Source organism: Dunckerocampus dactyliophorus, chromosome 17, assembly GCF_027744805.1.
Source record: "Dunckerocampus dactyliophorus isolate RoL2022-P2 chromosome 17, RoL_Ddac_1.1, whole genome shotgun sequence".
NCBI classification, from domain to species: domain Eukaryota; kingdom Metazoa; phylum Chordata; class Actinopteri; order Syngnathiformes; family Syngnathidae; genus Dunckerocampus; species Dunckerocampus dactyliophorus.
In genome coordinates this window covers 8,368,706-8,391,192 of record NC_072835.1, presented here as the reverse complement: position 1 = coordinate 8,391,192, position 22,487 = coordinate 8,368,706, and the positions used below count along the sequence as shown (strand labels likewise).

At 40.8% G+C, this 22,487-nt stretch overlaps 1 protein-coding gene across 4 annotated transcripts in view; it reads left to right on the top strand.

Annotated features, from left to right (window-relative positions):
* akna (AT-hook transcription factor) overlaps positions 1 to 22,487 on the top strand; it is a 29,139-nt gene that overhangs the window by 3,504 nt on the left and 3,148 nt on the right. For 3 of the 4 annotated variants that reach the window (XM_054758301.1, XM_054758303.1, XM_054758304.1), the window contains exons 2-20: positions 2,719 to 3,174; positions 4,785 to 5,427; positions 5,505 to 5,808; positions 8,803 to 8,877; positions 11,342 to 11,495; positions 11,665 to 11,780; positions 11,849 to 11,902; positions 11,977 to 12,080; positions 13,874 to 14,012; positions 16,278 to 16,402; positions 16,511 to 16,643; positions 16,732 to 16,838; positions 17,129 to 17,391; positions 17,471 to 17,615; positions 18,030 to 18,170; positions 19,173 to 19,309; positions 21,780 to 21,902; positions 21,986 to 22,102; positions 22,170 to 22,271. In XM_054758301.1, coding sequence (XP_054614276.1) covers positions 2,838 to 3,174; positions 4,785 to 5,427; positions 5,505 to 5,808; positions 8,803 to 8,877; positions 11,342 to 11,495; positions 11,665 to 11,780; positions 11,849 to 11,902; positions 11,977 to 12,080; positions 13,874 to 14,012; positions 16,278 to 16,402; positions 16,511 to 16,643; positions 16,732 to 16,838; positions 17,129 to 17,391; positions 17,471 to 17,615; positions 18,030 to 18,170; positions 19,173 to 19,309; positions 21,780 to 21,902; positions 21,986 to 22,102; positions 22,170 to 22,271 — 3,319 coding nt within the window. In that variant the 5' untranslated portion in view covers positions 2,719 to 2,837. The remainder of the gene's footprint in view (positions 1 to 2,718; positions 3,175 to 4,784; positions 5,428 to 5,504; positions 5,809 to 8,802; positions 8,878 to 11,341; positions 11,496 to 11,664; positions 11,781 to 11,848; positions 11,903 to 11,976; positions 12,081 to 13,873; positions 14,013 to 16,277; positions 16,403 to 16,510; positions 16,644 to 16,731; positions 16,839 to 17,128; positions 17,392 to 17,470; positions 17,616 to 18,029; positions 18,171 to 19,172; positions 19,310 to 21,779; positions 21,903 to 21,985; positions 22,103 to 22,169; positions 22,272 to 22,487) is intronic. The other variant, XM_054758305.1, reaches the window with a different exon arrangement.

The window sequence follows — 22,487 nt, the reverse complement described above, 5'->3', positions numbered from 1 at the left end:
TATGAATGATAATACAGTAAGTTGCAGTGCGCGAGGCAGGATTGGAACCGCAAGTGCTTTATCCACCTTTTAAACCTACTAAATACAAGTGGTTAACAAAGGTGAAGTATTTTCCGTGAAGGTGAGCAGGAGTGTAACACCACCTCAATGCAATTTGGGTCTGAAAGCTGCATAAACCCCTCCAAAATGCAACCCAACCCATGGCCAGCGACACAACCAAGAAGACAGGGCTTGGACACACTCCTCCATTGCTTGCTAGCACCTCGACTTCCCGGTGAAACATGCATGGGTGTCCACAGTGTGGCGCAGGGGCCATCTGTGGAACGTGACTCATTGCAGAAATAAATTGAACAAAAACCCAGCAAAGTGGAAAAATAGAGCAAAAAGACATAATGTAACTGGTAAAGGCTGGCAGTTTAATACGACCAACCTCATCGCGCATATGAAACGGCATCAAACGGGAAACCCCCACGGTATTACAAAATGTCATTAGCTATAACAGAAAACAGCGAGGCCCTATGGGCGGTGAGTCATGTCAGGTTTAAACGCTTCATTGAAAACCTCCAACCATGCTATATTGTGCCTAGCTGGCACTAGATCATGGATAAAACTATACCCCATGCATAAAGAAGTAAATGGGACCGTTTTTCTCATACTTACTGTTATAGACTATTGTTCTCTGTTTGAGTAATATCACTTAATCAAGCCTTTGCTATAACATTCCACACTACAAAATAAATAAAAGCATGTATGAATCTTGTTGATATCACGTCAATATAGGTATCGGCCAATATTCATTGCTGCAATATTGGTATCATATCAGAAGTGAAAAGTTGTATCGGGACACTCCTAGTTTTCAGGTGTTTGTTGCAATAAAATTGAGGGAGAAAGTGAAATTTGCAGTAAATAGCTGCAATTTTCCCTTGCCATTTCGGGGTTTGAATTTTGCAGCTTCACCCGAATCACGATTTTTTTCAGAAATATATCAATTCAAAAAATCATGCTGTTTTGTAGTTGAATACAATGATTATTAGTAAAAAAAAAATAAAAAAAATGCATATTTAAGCAGATTTTGCACAGTTTTTTTGCCTAAAGCATTTTCAAGCATAACAATGTCTAAATCAAGTAAAATAAAAATGTAAGGCATTCAGAAGATGCATTCAAAGACGTTGTGATGGTGTCAGTAATGTTACTGTAATGTTCGGTGAGACACACAAGCACCAGACCTAATCGCCGGAACAACAGGCTTTTATTGCAGGTTTGAATGATCTCACAACAGGCACAATAATCCCTATCACGGGCTACTGTTGCAACCGTGTCCCACGCCAAGCTAAAACTCAACTCTGAACCCCCAATGTCACTTCCTGTCCAACACCAGAACAGCAACACACACAAGGTCTTATTTTCTCTTATTAGGTTTCTTATATTGTCTTATTATGTTTTCTATATTGAATGAGTCAAGAACCTTTTTGGCTACGAGAGCCATAAAAGCCTCATATTTTAAAATGTAATTTTGTGAGAGCCATATAATATTTTTTAACACGGAATACAACGAAATATGAGCATTTTTGAAGTACGACCAACAATTTTAGAATATAATAAGCCTCTGAATTTATTCTTCTTAATAATGTTGTTATATTGAAGCAACCAATAATAATACTATAATGATAATAATAATAAAATACTTCTTACCATTAATGCAGTTCTCAATTATTTTCTGTCATGCCATCCGGGAAATGTTTTCAGCCCCCCACTCCCCTGATTTAAAGATTGAGAAACTGATAATATCTATTTATATATCTGTCCTGTACAAACTGAACTCAAAACTGAAACCAGGAAAATGCACCCAATGGAGCGCTGTGAAACACACAAGCGTAGTAAAGAGTCAAATTGCATGTTGAGTATGATAAATATGTACATGTTGGCAGGTCTGCACGAACATTGAAAGTACTCCCTGCCAGTTAAACAGTTAATCGCGCCACCCCCACGGGGGGCCCGCCCCACTATTTGAGAAGCACTGCATTAATGCAACTTCTAGTGCTGCATGGTTTTGCACAGTACTCCTCATCTTTCTTTGTTTTCGCCATCTTCTTTGTCAAAAGGGTTTACTCTGCAGAATTAACTGTCTGACTGTTTGATTAAAGGAGGGAAGTTTACTTCCTGACCTCTCAATGACCCAGGTAGGCTACCGCATTATCTAATAATAACCAAGTCTTGGTGTCGAACCCGGAAAATATCGGAAGGACAGCTGGCATTGACTCTGGCCATCTGATGGCTGGATTAAAATGCATGAGAATGTTTTATATTGTGAACGTTATTTTTAATACTGTGATTTCTAATGTGTTTTACTTTAAAATGTCAGCACAAAAAAATTAATGTAAATACATTTAAGAAATGTCTGAGCCATAGGTTCCCTACCCCTGCGATATTGCGATATTGGGTAATACGAGTGATGATGACTATAGGGGTGTTACTTTATGTTTAGAGGGCTCTAATAATGATACAAACCGTATAGAAGGTCCTAAACAGGTTCTAACTACGAAAATATTCTATTAGCGGGTCTGGAACAAATTAACCGCAATAAACAAGGGATTGCTATACAGCCAAAATTGTATAGCCACAGCAGCAGTGCTAAAGCATTTTCAGCCTTAGAGTTCAATACTCAATACATTTTGTTGATGATATTCATCACGCAATGATTGTTTTCTAATGTTCCAGAGCCTACGTTGCACTTCATCTGCACATCTGGGCTATGACCGGCTGACTGATGTGACTCGAAGAGCCAGCCTGAGACATTTTCTCAGGTCAAAGCTGAGTCATAATAGGCTGAGAACTGAATGGATACAATAAAGAACACCAAAGCAGGGGTCCTGTCCTGGACCCCTGCACCGGCACGCATCTCACCCACAAGCTCTTTAATGTCTGAGGATGCATGGGACGACGAGGATGGCAAAGATGAAGAAGAAGACCATGACTTTTTTAGCCAGATGGATGGCAATGGCATCATTAGACTGACACTGGTGGATGAGATGCAGAAGGGCGATGGTCTCCCAGGCTCCTCTCCTGGATCCCCTAGCCCAGAGGACCTTGCGGGGTGTGAGGTAGAGATACCAGTTGAGGAGCTGAGTTACATCTTCTACGAACATTTGGATGATGCAGACCTACTGTCAAGCTGTGAGTCATTTTATCACAATACTTTAACCTTCTGACTTGTCTTAATCGAAACAATCATAACTATAAAAGCTTTAGTTGATGGTACAGAGAAAACCTGTTTCCTAATATTCCATATGTGCATAAGTCTTGAGACACAATTAGTGTTCTTGTTTTAACTACGATATCATGAATGCACATACAGTAACTACACATGACATGATAAGACCTACACCAAGCCTGATTGGTTAAAAAAAAAAGTGGGCGGGGGGCATTTATATACAACAGTAGCTGTTTATGTCGATGCCCCTCGGATTGGCTGACAAATGTCAACATAAGTGGTTGTGTGGAATCCAAAACCAAAACTAGCTATTGCTTATTGCTTGCACATTTAATTGTGACTTTGGCCAGAGACATACGTAAAATGGGCGGGAATAAAGGATTTTTTAACCTATGGCTGTTTGTTGACGTTGTTTGCCTCTATTTGTGCATGTTCTTATATTTTGATTGTTCTTATGTCGACAAAAGCAGTCGACCATGTACGTCGACGTTGAGTTGGTTAACATAGACGGGTTGTCGCCACAAGCGAGTAGCAATATTTCCCCCAATTTTTCAGAGCTTACACACAAACGATTTGAGCATTCCTCTGACCTCTGTGAGAGCCATCAGACGTTGTACACACTGTAGTATCACACCTGTCCAAAACCTGACAACTCAAACGAGTCTGACTTCCATGCTGTGGTATTTTGTAGATGAGTGGGTTCAAAAGAACAGCAAGGCATATTTCACAATGTAACTTTCTTTATTGTCAACCTCATACTAAAGCTGTAGAACTGTCTCATCCAATTCATGGTCTGAGTCTTATAGGAAACACTTAGTTTATCATTTCATTTTCCATTTCTTTTCTTGTTGACCATTTATTTTGTTAATTATGTACTGTATGCTTTAATTTCCTTATTTACTTTCTGTTTTGCAACAGCCTGCTGTGGCACTTTTTCATTCTGGTAATTGACTTTAAATCGATGCCATATTTGTATATGTTTACTTGTGTCTATATATTATATAAATGTAAGAAAAAATGTCAAATGAAAATAACAACCATATTGCAGACTCTTCGGCAACACTCGGGCCTAAAACTGGTACTGCCCATTTCGCCAGCAGCATTTAGCTCTCTTAACTCCGCTGCCTCATTAGCTACAAGCTAACCTGCAAAACAGCGGCAGGTGCTACATAATGCGCTGTTAATGAATTGATTGGCTGCATGCCAGCAGGATATCATCATTGGCTGGACAGTGTTCGTCATTGCTGTTGCCTGTCACTTACTGAGTTGCATTGCAAAATGGTACAAAATACATTTTAGTGTCTTTAGTGCATTTACATTTTCTGGTGGGATTTTATTGCTTAGATCTGCTGTGCGCTGAGAACACTGGAGGAGCAATCAAGAGGCAGCATTGGGTAGTGTCTTATTTGTGTTCAGTTCATTCATTAGCAGCCTACTTCCTGGGCCATGGAGGATGATGAAGAAATGTATTGGAAACAACAGAGCTAGTGATGGCCTAAGACTTATGCACAGTTCTCTACATACTAGTACTGTTTCATGCATTTTCCTCTCCCAAATTTGTCAATTTCTTCAGATGCGGATGACCTTTGTATCTTAAAAGAACAAAGTGATGATGGAGATGAGGAAAAGGACATGACAAACGAAGGGCACAGGACAGAGCACCTGTCTGAGACAGACACCTACATGGACATGACTCAAAGGGAGATATATGGTGCAGGAGAGGGGGAGAGAGGTTTCCAAAAGGGACCAGTGGACAATAAAGACGAGTCAGAGAGCCAATGTTTTCCTTCACCATTTTTATTCGTAGAAGCTAATGGAGACTGCAAACCACCATGTCCAACGTACCAAGCCTTCTCATGTCCCATTACCTCTCGCCTGTGCCCTTTTACCACTGAGGAAATGGCTGCTGGTCCAGGCATTTTTCATGGAAACATTCCAAATATGGGCTTTACAGATAGTCATCCAGACACAAACAGCACCATGAGCTGCGGGTCCAGTCCTCACCATCAACAAAAAGGAGACCAAGGAGATTTGGAAGAAGCAGCTGACTCTTCTGAACCGCTACTGACAAATGAGCACAGCAGTGTCAGTAATGAGCATTTAAATGAGGCTCCTAAAAAGCCCACATCCCCACTGGGGGAAAGGAGACTTCAAGCTTCTTTTGACCCTCCAAAGGAGGACCGCCACTACTCTCCAAAAAGAGCTAATGAATCAAGGTGTTACATTTGTTCCATTTCTTTACATTTTGTGTATTGCCTAAAAGAAATAACTTTTAACTGTATTGTTATTCCAGAAAAGGCAACCAGAACCACTATGTACCAGATTTGTCGAAGGTGAAGCCTAGGGTCTCTTTCCCCAAAGGGGATTACAAGCCACCCAAGAGCAGATGGTCGTCCAAGAATCCTCCAAAGTCCTTGACGCCTGTTGTCTTTAAATCTCCTGCTGACATTGTGAAAGAAGTCCTGCTGAACACGGCCGACGGATCTCAGGCTTTGTCGGACTATAGTAAAAGAACATCGACTGGTGCTCCCAGTGCCACGGTGCCGCAGGAGTTCAGATGCCAACACAAGGCCCATATCCTGGCTGAGCAGCTGCAGGTATTGCTTGGTATTTGGAATTGTAAACGCACAACCATAATAAGATAAGACTACAATGGAACCTTGGTTAGCGTCATTAGTCCATCTCAGAAGGTCCAACTCTAACCAAAACATACTCTCACCCCGTGGTCCCCAAACAACCAAACTTTCAGGTGCAATGATAAAAAAAAAATACACTTAAAAATGTATTTGTAAATAACTACTTTGAATGAGTTTGATGAAATAAAAAAGGTTTGATGACGTTTGGTGTACAACCTCAAGTTAAATCAAGCTAGCACACTGCTTGGTACCTGTACCCACATCAAACGGAGAGGGACCTGGTCGAATGCCTCTTCCAAGTCCACAAAGCACATGTAGACCGGTTGGGCAAACTCCCAAGTACCCTCCAGTACCCTTGCAAGGGTGTAGAGCTGGTTCAGTGTTCCGCGACCAGGCCGAAAACCACATTGCACCTCCTGTAACCGAGGTTCGACTAACGGTCGTACCCTTCTCTCCAGCACCCTGGAATAGACTTTCCCAGGGAGGCTGATCCCCTTATAGTTGGAACACAACCTCCGGTCACCCTTGAAAAGCGGGACCACAACCCCGGTCTGCTAATCCAGAGGTGCTGTTCCTGACTTCCACGGAATGTTGAAGACAGTCCCTCAACATCCAGACCCTTGAGGAATTCAGGGCGAAACCCGTCCACCCCCGGAGTTTTGCCCCTGGGGAGCGTTTTGACTACCCCAGATACCTCACGTTACAATCTTCTGTCTGAAAAACAAAGTGAGGTTAGTTCTGTATTCGTTTTGTGTTTTTAATTTGCTGTTGTTGCTGTCTTGGTTTCGGCAGTACATAATAAGTACCATTAGATCGCTATTAGATTAGTAATAGTGTTGGGACTCTATTTTGGGTTATTTTGCAGCTGTGATCAAAAGAAAATCAAAGACTTGAGGTGAGAAACACTACTAAATTCAAGAAATACCTCATGGCAAAACACCAAAGTGGTGTCCGTGTTGATCTCACTGCCACAGTGTCTTTGGCAACACTCACATCTTCAGTGAAGGTGAAAGTTACATTAAATGTTCATTTATTCCTTTCAATCATCATTTATATGCATTTAGAATTGTTTTGTGCATGTAAAAAAAAATTGGAAAACTATAAAAACGTGTTGACATTTTTGAGACTTGTCGCGTAACTGTCATTTAGCAAAGAACCATGAGTCAACCACTGATGACATCGTAGACGGGCGGCATAGCTGACTTCTTGGTTGTGCTTTTAGTGTATTTACACCATCTGTACCGGAAACACGATGGGTTCTGCACTCGCCATTTTATTAGGACAGCACACACAGCAGACTGTTACACCCACAGTGTAAGAAGGAGCGCTATGCAGGTCTTTCATCCCAACAGCCATCAGACTACACAACACTTGCACAACCTGAACGTGTTGTAGTTATTCTCCACTGTTTCTCCACTTGGACTATGGCAATGGAATGGACTTTGACTTGTATAGCACTTTTGTTCCTTTAAGGTACTCAAAGCGCTTTGACACTGTTAGCACATTTACCTACTGATGGACTGATGACGCAGCATCAGGAGAAACTGGGGGTTCAGTATCTTGCCCAGGAATGCTTTGAAATGATCATAGGAAGATGGAGGATCAAACCTGCAACCTTCAGGTTGGGAGATTGATGGTAGAGACGACTACACCAATTTTTTTTAATTAAATGGAGAAATACCATTCAGGGCCGCATGGTGGTCTAGTGGTTAGCATGTTGGCCACACAGTCACAGTCTGGAGATCGGGAAGACTTGGGTTTGAATCTCCATTGGGCATTTCTGTGTGGAGTTTGCATGTTCTCCCCGTGCTTGTGTGGGTTTTCTCCGGGCACTCCGGTTTCCACCCACATTCCAAAAACATGCATGTTAGGTTAATTGGAGACTCTAAATTGTCCATAGGTATGAATGTGAGTGTGAATGGTTGTTTGTCTATATGTGCTCTGCCATTGGCTGGCGACCAGTCCAGGGTGTACCCCGCCTGTCGCCCGAAGTCAGCTGGGATAGGCTCCAGCATACCCCTGCGACCCTAAAGAGGAGAAGCGGCATAGAAAATGGATGGATGGATGCATTTTTTTTTGTGAAGAAAAAATGTATGCAATTTTTGCAAACAGGAAAAGTACTTGTACTATTTCCAATCCAAGCGTACCTTGGGGGGTAAATGATGTATATTGCACATTGTACAAATCGTGTTGCCTGGTGCTTACGTTCTGAAACTACCGTAAGTTACAACGGATGACGTAGTTTACACATGCGTAGTAGAAAACGCTGACAAGGACATTTTTTGATAAAAATTAAGAACACAGTTGCACTCACACAGTGTGTTAATAACACGACAAAACGCGCGCCATCTAACTGGAAAATGTACGCAAAGAGGCAAAATTTTGGCAGAAACCAAAAAACATGCTAACTGGGGTGTACGCTAACCGAGGTTTCACTGTATTTAGCTTGTTTAAGGTGACCTTACATTTTCAACTTTTCCGTTTTTAAAATGTTGTACTCTTGTACTCTACATGATGTGGTGCCATGTCTTGAGGTTGGTATGTTTTTAAGTGATCCCTGGTTTCATTTTTGTTCCACTCCTAAATCTTGTATGCAATCAGGTACTAGAACTTGAGATTTCCACTTGTGAACCCTGAAACCCTGACTAATCGCATCAGAATAGGTGTGATTGGGGGAGCAGGCTGTGGATTCTGAGCATTTCAGCCGAGAGGAGAAGAATGTAGCTTTAGAGAATAAAATGTACTTGATCTTCAATGGCCCCCACCAATATAATGGTGGAGGAAACAAACAAAAACTATTCAAACAAAAGGTTCAGCCCAACCTCGGACTGATTCACCAACTGAGTAAATGTCGCTTCTCAATACATGTGTCCATGTACTGTAGTACATTTTGTGTTAAATCCATACACATATAAAATGCTCTTCCTTCCTTTTTCCTTCATCTTCTGGCTGCAGGAGGACTACAACAGACTGCTCACTAAATATGCCGAGGCAGCAAACACCATTGATCGTCTACGTCTGGAAGCCAGGGTTAGTTCACCTTGAACCACACTTTGAATGGAACATGAATCGATGTATGGAGAGTCAGGTCTTAAAAATGGAAGTCAGTGGCAACATGGTGGGGTAGTGGTGGTCTGCCTCACAGTCAAGAGAGCTGCCAGTGGCATATTCTACAAATGTGTTAAATCAATCAGAACATTATAAAGGAGCATTGAAGGTTATGAGAAAAAAACGTTTCATCCAACATCCAACTAATACCAACACTAATAATAATACTTATAGTAATGTTTGCTAGTGAACCTGAATTTGTGTAAGTGTTAGTGCTGGCGCTACCAATATGTTATTATTGTAGCATTCCTTTATTGCGGATTAATTTCAGTGCTCATTTAATTTTGGCCCTTTGGACCTAACCTGTAAAAACGGATCTGCCGTTTAAATGTGTTGATCAAGTTAGCATAGTGTTAAAGGTGCTCTCCCTCTTCGGCTCCAAACTACCTTTTCAACCAAAAAATACAAGAACACCACCACCGGCGAGCAGATGTTACCAACAGTGGTTTAAAAGAACAGAAAACACATACACAAAAGCAGTCTCGGAGAAGCGACCCACAATTTGTAGTCATTGTGTGGTTATGATACACTATACAGGCTTCCTGCACAAGTATGGTAAGTACGGAATTTGATTGCATACTTTTCCAGGTCTGGAAAGTCAAACATGGAATGATATTCATTACCACTGTTCTGTTGAGCAGAGCAAACGTACTTTCAACAAGTAGATGAAAGCTCAAAATACAAGTACAGCTCCTAGTGTTATCGCTGACTCGTTGCACTGGAGAGCGTAAGGACAGGAGGAGTATATATTATGTTAAAGTTGGCAACATTTTCTTTTAACATTTCATAAACGTTTCAATCTCCATGGTACTGATTGAAATCATGGAGGAAATTAATAACGCTATAGACCACAAAGTGTGCAGCTGCATATTTATGGATCTCATAAAAGTCCTTTAATACAATTAATCCCGACATCCTAACAACAAAATTAGAAAGGTACGGAATCAGAGGACTAGTTTTGAATTGGGTTAAAAGTTACCTAGCAAACAGGAAGCAATATGTAAAGCTAGGAGAATACACATCTGCAAGTTAAAATATTATGTGTGAAGTACCCCAAGGGTCAATATTGGGACCAAAACTGTTCAACTTGTACATCAATGACATCTGTAAAGTTGGTATTATTGATTATTGGATGATACTACTGCCTTTTGTTCTGGGGAAAGCACACAAGCTAATTAAAAAAAAAATGCCTTAAAAAACGGATGAAATGGCCATATTAAAAAGATGGTTTGATAAAATCAGATTATCCTTGAACTTAAGTAAAACTAAAATAATGCTATTTGGAAATAGCAGAAAGGACACGTACGACCAAATACAAATAGACAGAGTGGACATTAAAAGGGTGAACGAAAATACATTTCAGGGACATAATAGATGAAAAAATGAGCTGGAAATCTCACATCAAAAATATAAAACATAAGGTATCCCATATGGTATACAGGAAGTGAATAAATGTACTGTATAAGATGTGGAATGGATGGGGTATAGGATTAATAAGCTTTGCTTCTTCCTACTCCTTTTGGACATGTGGAATTGTGAATTGAATTGTGTGATGTATTCCTTTGTAACTTGTATGCATGTTCAAATCAAATCAAACCATTACCATTACCAGTAAACCATATAAGCTATGTCATGTTTTACGGCTCAAGGCCATTTTTCTTTGCTGGAAGAGGAGGCAAAATGGCTCTTTTGATGCCAAAGGTTGCCGACCCCTGCCCAAGACGGACCAAATGAATATGAATCAAACACAAACAGTTAGTGGTCAGGTGTACAATATAACAGAAAATAGACAAAAATGTTCATCACTGTTTTCTAAATTTACAGCTGATGTGTGTGAATATCTTGTTGTGCCTAAAACAGCAAAGATAATAAGTCTGCTTTCATGAATCACTCAGGAAATTTAAAAATATTCACATTGGAGAAGCTGGCATCAGAGGATATTTACATATTCAAATCAAAAAACGATTAATCGAAGACCAAAAAAGTTTTGATTAATTGCATAATCGCTGAATCAAATTATTTATTGCAGCTGAAATGATGCACATTTATTAACTACGTCTACAAAAAGGCTGGAAAAGTATGGAATTCTGAAATGTCAAATCTGTAGGAACCTCGGCTATGAACCCAATGATGGCTAACATCACTAGTTAAACTTTGCCAAATTGCTGCTATTGGCTGACAACAAACATAATTGTGTTACATGGGGCGTGGCTTGCAGTGTCCGAGCAGGAAGAGGGCAGGATAGGATGATTGCAGCACAACTAATATACTGAATTAAATTGAAGTAGCTTAGCCAGTGAAATCAACATTTTCATGAATGATGCATAGTGATGTCACAATCTGAAGTGAATGACGAACATCACATTTTCCTTTCCATTTCCACAAGGTTAAACTGCACTCTGAGCAACCCAGGCCTGCTCACTTTGAGCCATCAGGATTGCATACTGAGCCCTCAAAAATCATGAGACTGGACTTTCCTCAAGCTCAGAGAGCCCAGCCCAGCACGGTTTCCCCTCCGCCCAACGGAGCCAGTATACAAAGTAAATTCATCATATTTAGCATTAGCCTCTTCTCTCATTCATCACATTTACTAATCAGTTACGGCATGTGTTGGTTCTAAATGTAACACCTGCAAAACGACCAGCATTTCACTTGTTGAAGATGCATCTCAGCGCGTATTTCTTCCTTGCATGTCTGTGTTTTGAACAGGAGCTTCCTGTGGCCTCCCGGCATTATCTGCCTCCATCTCCAAGAGCTCAGATTGCCAAGGAGGTCCACAGGTGACCAATGTACTCTACACAAAGGCCGACAAGCTCCTCCAGCAGGTTGGCAAAGTCACATTTGGAACAAAATCCTCACTTCATTTAATAATGCGGTGTCTTTATTCATTCAGCTGCAAGGGTTTGAGGAGCTGCTGAAGAGCAAAAAACCTCTTCAACAGGTGAAGGTAAGACCAATAATTTTGTGATGTTGCGGAAAACCGGCAGGCCACCACACTGATGAAATGGTGCTGCTCTTTAGGCTCTCTCAAAGCTCTATGAAGGACTGGACTCTTTAGAAAAGGGCTACCTGTTAGCCAAAAAAGAACAGGAAGATGCAAACAGCGGCCACTTTGACCCCAATCGGTAAGACAATTTCATTTTTATTAAATATTATATTTGATTGTTGACCTAAAAGCTTGTACATCATGTACAGTTGTTATCCTATTCATTCTAGGCATCTAAAGATGTTTTTGATTGAACTTAAGAAGTAAAAGTCGGATGATAAAATGAGCTATACACCAAGTCATACAACTAAAGCAAAATGTGTTTTGGATTTTGCTGTGGTGTTACCATATCTGAATTTTTGTGTGGATATATGGATATATGGGGAAAATGACAAGCTAAATTACTAAAGCACCCTTCATTCACTAAGCATAATTCCTAAAAGTGCAGTCAAGGTAATACTTGATTTTTTTTTGTTTGATATTTGCTGGTTTCTTTATTGGCCCATAGCACATTCAAAAATTCTAAAATCGAAAAAAAAACAAAAAAAAAATGGAAAAATCTGCAGTCATTTTACAAGGATAAAGTCAAAATATCAAGAGAAAAAAGTTGTAATCTAACAAGAAAAAGTCATAATTTTTGTTGTAATATTATGAGGAAAAATAACGTTATTTTAGTAGCATAAAGTTGTACTATCACAGAAAGAAGATGTTTTTTTTTTTATAAAAGTTGTCATGTTATGACAAACAGACAAAAGTAAAAAATAAAGTTGTAATTTTTGGCAAATTTGGTTCCAGAAAACGTTATGTTATGAGAATAAAGTCAAAATTTTCTGGGAATAATTACATAATACATCATTACAAGAAGAAAATTTACAAGAAGAAAATTTAAGTACTGTCGTTAATTTAAATGGTTATTTTAATGGTTAGAAAAAAAACAACAGAAATAGAAAAAGCGCTATAATTTTACGAGAATAAAGTCCGAATATTAAGAGAAAAAAAGTCGGATTCTAACAAGAAAAAAATCACAACTTTTTGAGAACAAACTTGTAATATTATGAAGAAAAATAATGTCATTTCACTACCATTGAGTTGAAATATTAAGGAAAGAAATACTTCATTTTTCTCTCAAAGTTGTAATATTATGAGAAACAAACGATCAAATAAAGTTGTCATTTTTGGAAAGTTAGGCTGGGGGAAAAAGTGATAATTTTAAGGGAATAAAGTCCAAATATTATGGGAGTAAAGAACATTTATGAAGATTATTTAAGAAGAAAGTTTAAATATTTGGAAAATTGGGGGTTGGAGTTGGCGGTTGATCAAAGACCGAAGTTGATACTAATAATAGGCTTTGTTGCCAATATCATAAAGCTGAGATGCAGTTTTTTCTTGAACTATATCTAACTTCTTAGCATACTGTATCGATGTGTGTTGCTTTACAAAATATCAAAGTGGCCCTCGCATCCTTTCATTTTTCACCACGTGAAAAAGTTTGGACAGCCCTGGTATCGTATATCAATATATCATTTGCTCTCAGTTGATGTATTTAATATGAATATTCATAATCAGGATCACTTTTTAGATGTTAATAGGGCTTGGCTTTGTTTAAATAACTTCAGCACCGCTTATTAAAAGAGTTCTGTGAATGTAGGTATGTATGTAAGTATATGTATCATTTGGACTTTTGGTAAATTAGAGAAAATACAAAATCAGCTTAAACTTGTACACCCAATTCTTTTGTTTTTATAAATTCAATTTTCATTTATTTCATTCATTCATAAATTATTATAAAAAAAAAGAATGTATTGAGAAAATGGAAATGACCCAACATGAATATGACATGGTGAGTGGATGTAAACTTCTGACTGCACTGTGTTTGCATGTGTGTGTGTGCGTGTGTGTGTGTGTGCGTGTGTGTGTGTGTGTGTGTGTCAGAGAGCTGGAGGAGTTTATCTACCAGTGTGGACTGCATATGGATGAGCTGAAGGAGAAAGTGGAACAGAGGGTTCGTGATGGTGATCTTCTTTCCCACTCCATGAAATCATCATCATCTTTTGATGATTCGCCTTCAGAGGTAACGTCCACTTTCTTTCCCACCCAGCATGAAGACTGCACAAACTCTTTATCGTGTACATTTTTTTGCAGACTCACAAATTATTGGATGAGATGGGTTTTAATACAGTGGAACCTTGATTAGCGTCATTAACTTGCTCCAGAAACTCTGATTCTAACCGAAACGGCCACTAACTGAATCCATTCTTCCCATAAGAAATAATGTAAATCCAATCAATCCGTTCCAGAAAGGCAAAAATGTTGAAGGAAAACACTTTTTTTTTTTTTTTATTTTGCCCATCATCCTCAATTCTTATGTGAGACATGAACACGTGTCTTTCCCTTTTGTGTGCGTTCTAAAGAGAGAATAACATCTAACACGAGGCAGCTAACAGTGCACATAATGGGATTCCCTTATTTTGCCTATAAAGCCCTCTAAAAAACGCCTCCAAAAAAACCAACAATGTTCCATTTACATAACGTGACCTGCATATTGACCAAGCTACAGCGACATTGTAGGGGCTAACACAGAAGAACTACTTTTCTGCCGTAGTGACACAGCGCCTCGCTCACAGCGCCTCATTCAGTGTCTCAGCAACATTATTCTTTGCCTGGGGGCAATAAAAGTAAAAAGTAGTTGTCGTTGTGGGCTGTCGCAAAGTCTCCCATGCATTATTAGCTGCCTCGTGCTCTCAGTTTTTCTCTATTTAGAAAGACGTGTGTTCATGTCTCACATAAGGATTGTTGCAATTCCAAAAAAAGTTAAGTTTTCCTTTAAGAAAACATGTTTTTATAGTTTTACATGATTACTTTTACATGCAGTAAACAATAAATACACATAAATACATACACATGATGAATGAAAGAGATAAATGAACATTTAAGGTTACTTTTACAAGGCACAACGCGGATACCATCTTCCTGAATTGAGTAGTGTTTCTCACCTGGAACTAAATAACTCATGACAAAATGGCGTCCATGTGGTGTGTCGCTGCCACCGTGTCTTGGGGAACACTCACATCAAGAATCACGTCTTCACTGAAGGTAAAAGTAACCCTTAAATGTTCATTTATCCCTTTCATTTGTCATTTATATTAATTTATATGCAATTTGAATTGTTTTATGCATATACAACTATAAAAACTCTTTTTTTGCTGACACACTGAGAGTCAACCACTGATGACATCATAAACGGGCGACGTAGCTGACTTTAGGTTCCGGTTGCCATTTTGTTAGCAAGCTAAGGATGCTAACAGGATGTTTTGTGATAAAAAAAATACATTAAGAACAGAGTTGGACTCACGCAGTGTATTAATAACGTGACAAGATGCGCAGCATATTGTACACTAACCCGAAAATGTAAGCAAACCAAGGCAAAATTTTGCCGTTTTTTTTTTTTTTTTTCGAAAAAACACGCTAACTGAGCTTGCACTGTATTTATATTATATTTGCCCACAGAAATATGGCTTTGGGCGCATTGTCATTTTAAAATGATTTCCTTAGATCAAGATGTGTGTGGCAATATGCATTGATATCCATTTTATTCTTTAGAGTCAAGCAGAATACGATTCCAATACCCCAACCACAATAACAAACTTTGGATTGTTAAAGTGTATAGTTGGCTTGGTGTCAGTCAAAACTCAGCATTATTTTGGTGTTTTTGACTTCATTGGACTGTGCACAGAATCTCCGTTGGGCATATCTGTGTGGAGTTTGCGTGGGTTTTCTCCGGGTACTCCGGTTTCCTCCCACATTCCAAAAACATGCATGTTAGGTTAACTGGAGACTCTAAATTGTCCATAGGTATGAATGTGAGTGTGATTGGTTGTTTGTCTATATGTGCCCTGCCATTGGCTGGCGACCAGTCCAGGGTGTACCCTGCATCTCACCCGAAGTCAGCTGGGATAGGCTCCAGCATACCCGCGACCTTATTCGAAGATAGAAGATGGATAGATGGAAAACACAAGTAACACATTTGGAACACACAATGGTACTGTACCACACAGAAAATGTGGTATCAAAATAAAGAATAATATACATGCATAACAATATTAGGGTTTTAAGCCGCAAGGCATGCTGGATAGCCCACGCTCACACTTCGCCAACACTTTGGAATGTACTCACTGCTTCACAACCTGTGCACCCACTACTCTAAATCAAATCCCACCTTAATTTCTATAGTATATACTGAGGAGATGATTTCTTTAGCAGTCTGGTAATGGTATGTACAGTATGTACTGTAGGTGTGTTTGATGTGCTCATCACAGATTTTTGTCTTTGCTTCCAGAAGCGACACATGCTTGATCCATCAGAGATGACGGAAAGCAGTGGTGATGAGACCAAAGGAAGTGATGTTAGCCTGAATTCTGCTCACCTCAAGAGATGCCAAGAACAAGCAGAAAACATTCATCCGTAAGTGTCCACTCCTTTTTGAGTGTGTGTGTGTGTGTTTTTTTTTAATCATTTGGCCTCCTAATTCCTCATCCAATGTGATTCTGATATTGTATGTATTTTACACAGGACTTATGCTGCTCACGGCAGGAGGATGAAGGAGGTCAGCAAGTCCTGCAGCAGCAGTCTGAGCAGTCTAGGAGACATCACTGAGAAGAGGCGCTCCAAACCACAAACTGTGATCAGGAAAGCCCTCTCTCAGGTCAGCAATGACTCACTAATGATTACCTCAATCATATTTGTGCTTTTCACAATAAAATGGATGAAATGATATGCCTTGTGTTGAGCAGGATGGGATCACCTCGCCGGGGACGGATAGCGGGTTTGTTGGTTCGGAGACCAGTCATCAGAATACGAGTGCAACTCCGGGCTCTGTCCACCAGGGGGTGCCAAAGAGGTGCGTCTAGCCTTGCTTCTCTACAGCACAGATGCTGTGTGTGCACTTTACTGCACCATAAATCTCACCTTGTGCCTACCCCCACGCCTTTGACACACACACCATTTAGACGGTGTTGTGTGCGTTTTGTGGTAGTGCTTTTCTGTTCTATCTGCTGTTTTATTGGTTATCATATTAATCCACAATCCAGTAGAAATGGTCTTGAGTCCTTTTTTAATAGCATCCATCGTCCATGGAGACCTCAGATGGTCTGGCCTTACTTTTTAATAATAATATCCTTGGCGTGGCAGTGTTTCAGACCGTCAGGAGGTGAGGTCAGTGAAGCCTCAGGCAAGCCGAATCTCAGCACCACCTCAGGCAAGCCGAATCTCAGCACCACCTCAGGCAAGCCGAATCTCAGCACCACCTCAGGCCTCCTCGCGTTCACACAGCCCCCCAACAATTGAACCCAGAAAATATTGCCAACCCGAGTTGAGAAGATCCTGTCAGGATGAGAGCCAGCAAGGCCAGTGGGTCCGTCAGACAGATGCTACCAGGACTGACAGTGAAAGCAGTGAGTTTGCAGGTTCTTTTCATTTTGATTTTTGCATCTTTTCCTTGTGCATTGAACCTGCTGCCCTTTGTGTCTCTAGCGCAGCCTGTGTCTGAGGACATACAAAGTGTCCAGTATGAAGACTCCCTCCCTTGTTCCTCTCCAAGCCCCTCCTCCGCCGCTCGGCACCATTACCATGGCGACACTCTTGAAACACTGAGGTCCAGCCAGGCAGTGACTTGCAAGTGAGTGTGTGACACAACAGCTGAAATAGTGCAAGCAAACACGTCCTTTTTTAACTTTTTCTTTGCAGAGTATCCAGACTCCTGAAACATCGTAAATGCAGTGATACAGTCATAGATTCTTACCGTTACATGTATTTTATTGCAGACGTGGCTGAATTTGGTTTCACATGAAGAGGTACTTTGTCTTCCTCCCTGCATGACTGATGTGTATTTTTTTGTGTGTGTATTTGTGTGCTGGGATTGACACACTTGCACTGATGATTGATTGTCTTCAGTGTTTCCGCATTACAGCACAGTGACCGCAACCTTTCCTGGACCTTTCCTGTATTAGCCCATTGACATGAGACACCTTGATAAAAGTCAACAGCACAACATATTCAACTGGATATGACTCTGAACTTGTCTTCCTCGTAGTGATCCAAGCCGACCCCGGCAGACCATTTCAGCCAGACCAAAGGAGCGGCGGGAAAGTTCCCCGAGAAACCAGAAGGAGTCCAAAGCAGATCATTTACTTCAGCGCAACAGCACATACTATCGAACTTCAACACCTCTCAGGTTGGTGCACTTCCTCCAGGCACAGTTTATTTCCTCATTTAATAATTTATCCAAACCCTCCTGCTAGCATGGCTTTGATGTTCTCCTCCAATTTCAGAACAACATTTGCAATAAGAGTTGTAATTATTAGATTAGATTAAGCTGCAGAACCCTCCCATCATCACACACGGACTAAACATTTTAAATGATGAAATGTATAGAAACTCCCCGCTAATGAATAGATGAAACATGAACAGATGGAATCCAAGTCATGGTGTAGATGTCATACAGTATACAAGTTTCACTTTTGCATCTCACAGCAACTACAGTGCATTCAAACCACCGAACAAAGTGTGAAATCAAATTAAAAAGCATTATCAGTGAAGCTTAAAGACATAAAAATGTAAAAATTGTGGGCTTTGTGGATATCTATGCTGTACGTTGTACCAGTTTTATCACATATTTATAAATGGTTACAAACTTAGTGTGAATGATGATGAATGAAAAAAACTGCCGATTTTTGAATAAAAAAATTGAGAAATTATTTGTTTGACCAAAAATCCAAGGCTGTGAATGCTGAATCTCGAATGTGTGCAGATCAACTCTATATAAATGTCCACTTATGTGTGTTATCTGGTTGAACATGGTTGTCCTTGCACTGTATCCCTTTATTTGCTACACACTGCAATGCAATATTTTGACCCCAGAGATCATCTTTCTATACAGTACAAGGACAAATACTGTACTAGGTAAAATCACATTAATAAACGTGTTCATATTTACAGGCGTGAGCTTATTTTATTTGCATTTTAAAACAGATTTTTATTGGCTCACAAGTGTAAAACAAGTAAACAACTTGCACTTGCACAGATGTTCACTGTGGTGCCCAGCACAAAGAATCAAGAATCCAATCTATGAACCTTTATTGCAGAGCGGCATCTTCAAGAATTGACTGTTCTATGGTTGCTGTTGTCTTCAGACATCACATCGACTTCCTCTTGTTGTCTTCTTGTCATTGCTCAGATCTGGAGCGCCATCCTTCAATATCGATGGAAGCAGCCGAAAGAGATGGACCAAAGAGGCGGAGAAGGTGGAGAAGGTGGTGAGACACGCATCCAGGAAAAGACTGACACACAAACAACAACCACGACCTGACTCATGTGAGTTTGTGGTGATGAGTAGTTATTCATACATCCTACATTGTGACTGCATACATGTTCTGTATACATTAGTCTTTCAACATTTACTGAATAAGCACTGTCAGCTGGAACTATATCACTTTTGGCTCCGCCTGTTGACAAAGCAGTTCATCTGATATAACAGGCATAAAAAATGGGCCACAGCAGGTGTGTTGTTTGACTGGCAGTGATTGACACTGACAGATCCATGCAGAGACTCCAAGATACAAACCAGTGAGCAGAGGCCCCTGTTTAGCTAGCCTTGAAATTTGCTATGAAAACCCATATTATTATTCTAACATTTGTATATTGTACATAGTAGAAAAAATGTGGATTTACATACTGCTACCTTGGCACGCTTTTCCGCAGACCTCTGGGTGTTTTACTTTTTGTTTAATTCCATCCGCATCAGTGCTGGTGTTTTCCGCGGTCTGGGTGGAAGAAAGAAAGTCGGGACAGCTGATGGTAGAAGCACCCTCCAGTAATATGCATTAATTCCCAAACTTTCCTTCATCTGAGGAACAGTATCAAAATAACTGTCCTCCAAATGTGCCCAACACAATACTGAAGCATTTGATGTGGCAAATGGTGTCTTTTGGAAATGTGAACAGGCTTACCAAGTGCTGCAGCCAAAGCCTGCCTCACAATGCGCGGGCATATTCTAAAAAATATATATAACAACAACAGAAAATACACTATAACGATATGAAACCAATGTATTCCACGCGTGTTCCCTCTTCGTCCTTCCTATCCAGTCTCTGACAGGATTGGTTTTCAGCAGCAAAAAATGTAAAAAAGGGTAAAAATGATGTCTTACATAATATATATATAATAACATTGAATTGTATAGCAAAATAACCAAATTCACGTGTGTTTTGTTGTCATGGGCACTTGAATTCCCTAACAGTAGTCATTGTGACAAACACTCAGGGCTTTTCAAAATGAGTTTTTCCTATTAAGTGTAGATACACACATGAGCGAAGCATTTACAGCGGAACACGTTTATGTCGGCGCCGCTCGGACTGGCTGACTGATTTTGACATAAGCAGTTGTCGACGTTTCCGTGTGACTTTCAGTCAAAGGAGAATGGGCGATAATAAAGTATTACTGAACCTGCGGCAGCTTGTTGACATTATGTAATGTTGTGTATGTAACGTTTATTTTGGATTTTTTTTCATATGATATTTTATGTCCCAAGAACCCGATTTGGCCGTCGAAGACTGATTCTGTTCTTAAGCTTCATGGACAGAATTTCTAGGTACAGCCAAGGTGTCGAGGGAGTCCAGTTTGGGGGCCTTAGGGTCTTGTCTCTGCTCTTTGCAGACGATGTGGTCCTGATGGCGTCACCTTCAGCGTTTACTGAGGAAGTTTGCAGCTGCATCTGAAGCTTCTGGGATGAGACTCAGCACGTCCAAATCTGAGGCCATAGTTCTCAGTCGGAAAAGGGTGGATTGCTCCCTCTAGTTGGGAATGAGGTCCTGCCCAGGTGGAGGAGTTCAAGCATCTCGGGGTCTTGTTCACGAGTGAGGGAAGGTTGGAGCGTGAGGTAAATAGGCAGATCGCTGCAGCGTCTGCAGTAATGCGGTCGCTGTACCGGACCGTCGTGGTGAAGAGAGAGCTGAGCCGGAAGGCAAAGCTCTCAATTTACCGATCGATCTACGTTTCCACCCTCACCTGTGGTCATGAGCTTTGGGTGGTGACCGAAAGAACGAGATCGCAGATACAAGCAGCTGGAATCCTCCGTAGGGTGGCTGGAAACGTTTTCGGGTCAAAACGGCAAAGTATTTTATCCTTTCAGCCTCTCATCCACACGGGAACGGCGTTCTGGGTGACCTGAAACTGTATTTTTTTAAATCGGCTTCCAGAGTGGGAAAATCTGAAAACGACGACTTGTCGTTGCCTTGTAGACAAGCAATACGAGAACCATGACATCACCGACCCCCCTGTCGATGGGTGTAGATAAGAGACAGGGTGAGGAGCTCGGTCATCCGGGAGGAGCCGCTGCTCCTTCACATGGAGAGGAGCCAGTTGAGGTGGCTCGGACATCTAGTCCGGATGCCTCCCTGGTGAGGTGATCCAGGCATTGCCCAGCCGGGAGGAGGCCCAGGGGCGGACCTAGAACACGCTGGAGGGATTATGTGGGACTTCTGACACTGCTGCTCCCACGACCCAGATCCAGATAAGCGGAGGAAAATGGATGGATGATGTTTTATACTCTTATCTAACAGCTGCTGTGGTCATTTTGTTTATGCCTGAGCTATGCTGACAATAAAGCTTTGACATAAAAAATAAAAGTGTCTTGTGGTGGTCGTGGTGTTTGGTCACTTGATGTGTTGGTCGACATAGACGGGTTGCCAGCCGACTTAAGCGACTTCCACTGTATGAAGCCTGCATGATTTGTACTACTATATTTTTATCATATTTTATGATTATTGTTTTATTTATTTTTCAGCAACTGCATCAGAGCCTGAAAACGCTGCTTGTCAGCTTCTGGTGTCAAGATCCACTCAGACGTCAATTGCAGTACCTGACAGCCAGCCCTCCCACACGAGCGTTCCACACGTCCACCATATAAGTAGGACTCCCTCTCCTTCTACGCATCTCACACCAATTTAGCCAATAAGTCTGATGAACAGTTCATTTTTAATATCCGGTAAGAATCTGGACTGTGTGCTGCAGAGCAGGATCATGCTGAGCCTGAGAAAGCTGATATCGAGACGGGGGGACCTCCTCCTTGTTCTCAGTGTTTGTCACATCACAGCGGCTCCTCAGAAAGTGAGTACCATCCCTTCCACGGAGACACAGCGTGAGTTAGTTAATTAGTCGTGTTTTTCACCGCCAGAATCAGCTGGTGGCAACCGAGCGGCGGCCCACTTCTGCTGCTGCCGTTGTCATCACGGTCCTCACTGCGGACATCATGACCCCAAGACAAGAACTGATCCAGGTAGGAGGGGGCTTTACCATAATCACGCCATTTTCTTTAACGAAGAATAATTTATTGATATATTGTGCGAACCAAAACAAAATATGAAATGAAAAAGATGTAGAAAACACACAAAATGAGTGTTGACTCACCAAGGGTGCGTGCCTGCAGGTGGTAATGTTCCACTTTTATGTGTGTGCCTGAGAGGTGTCTTTTTACTGCGCCCAACATCCTGTT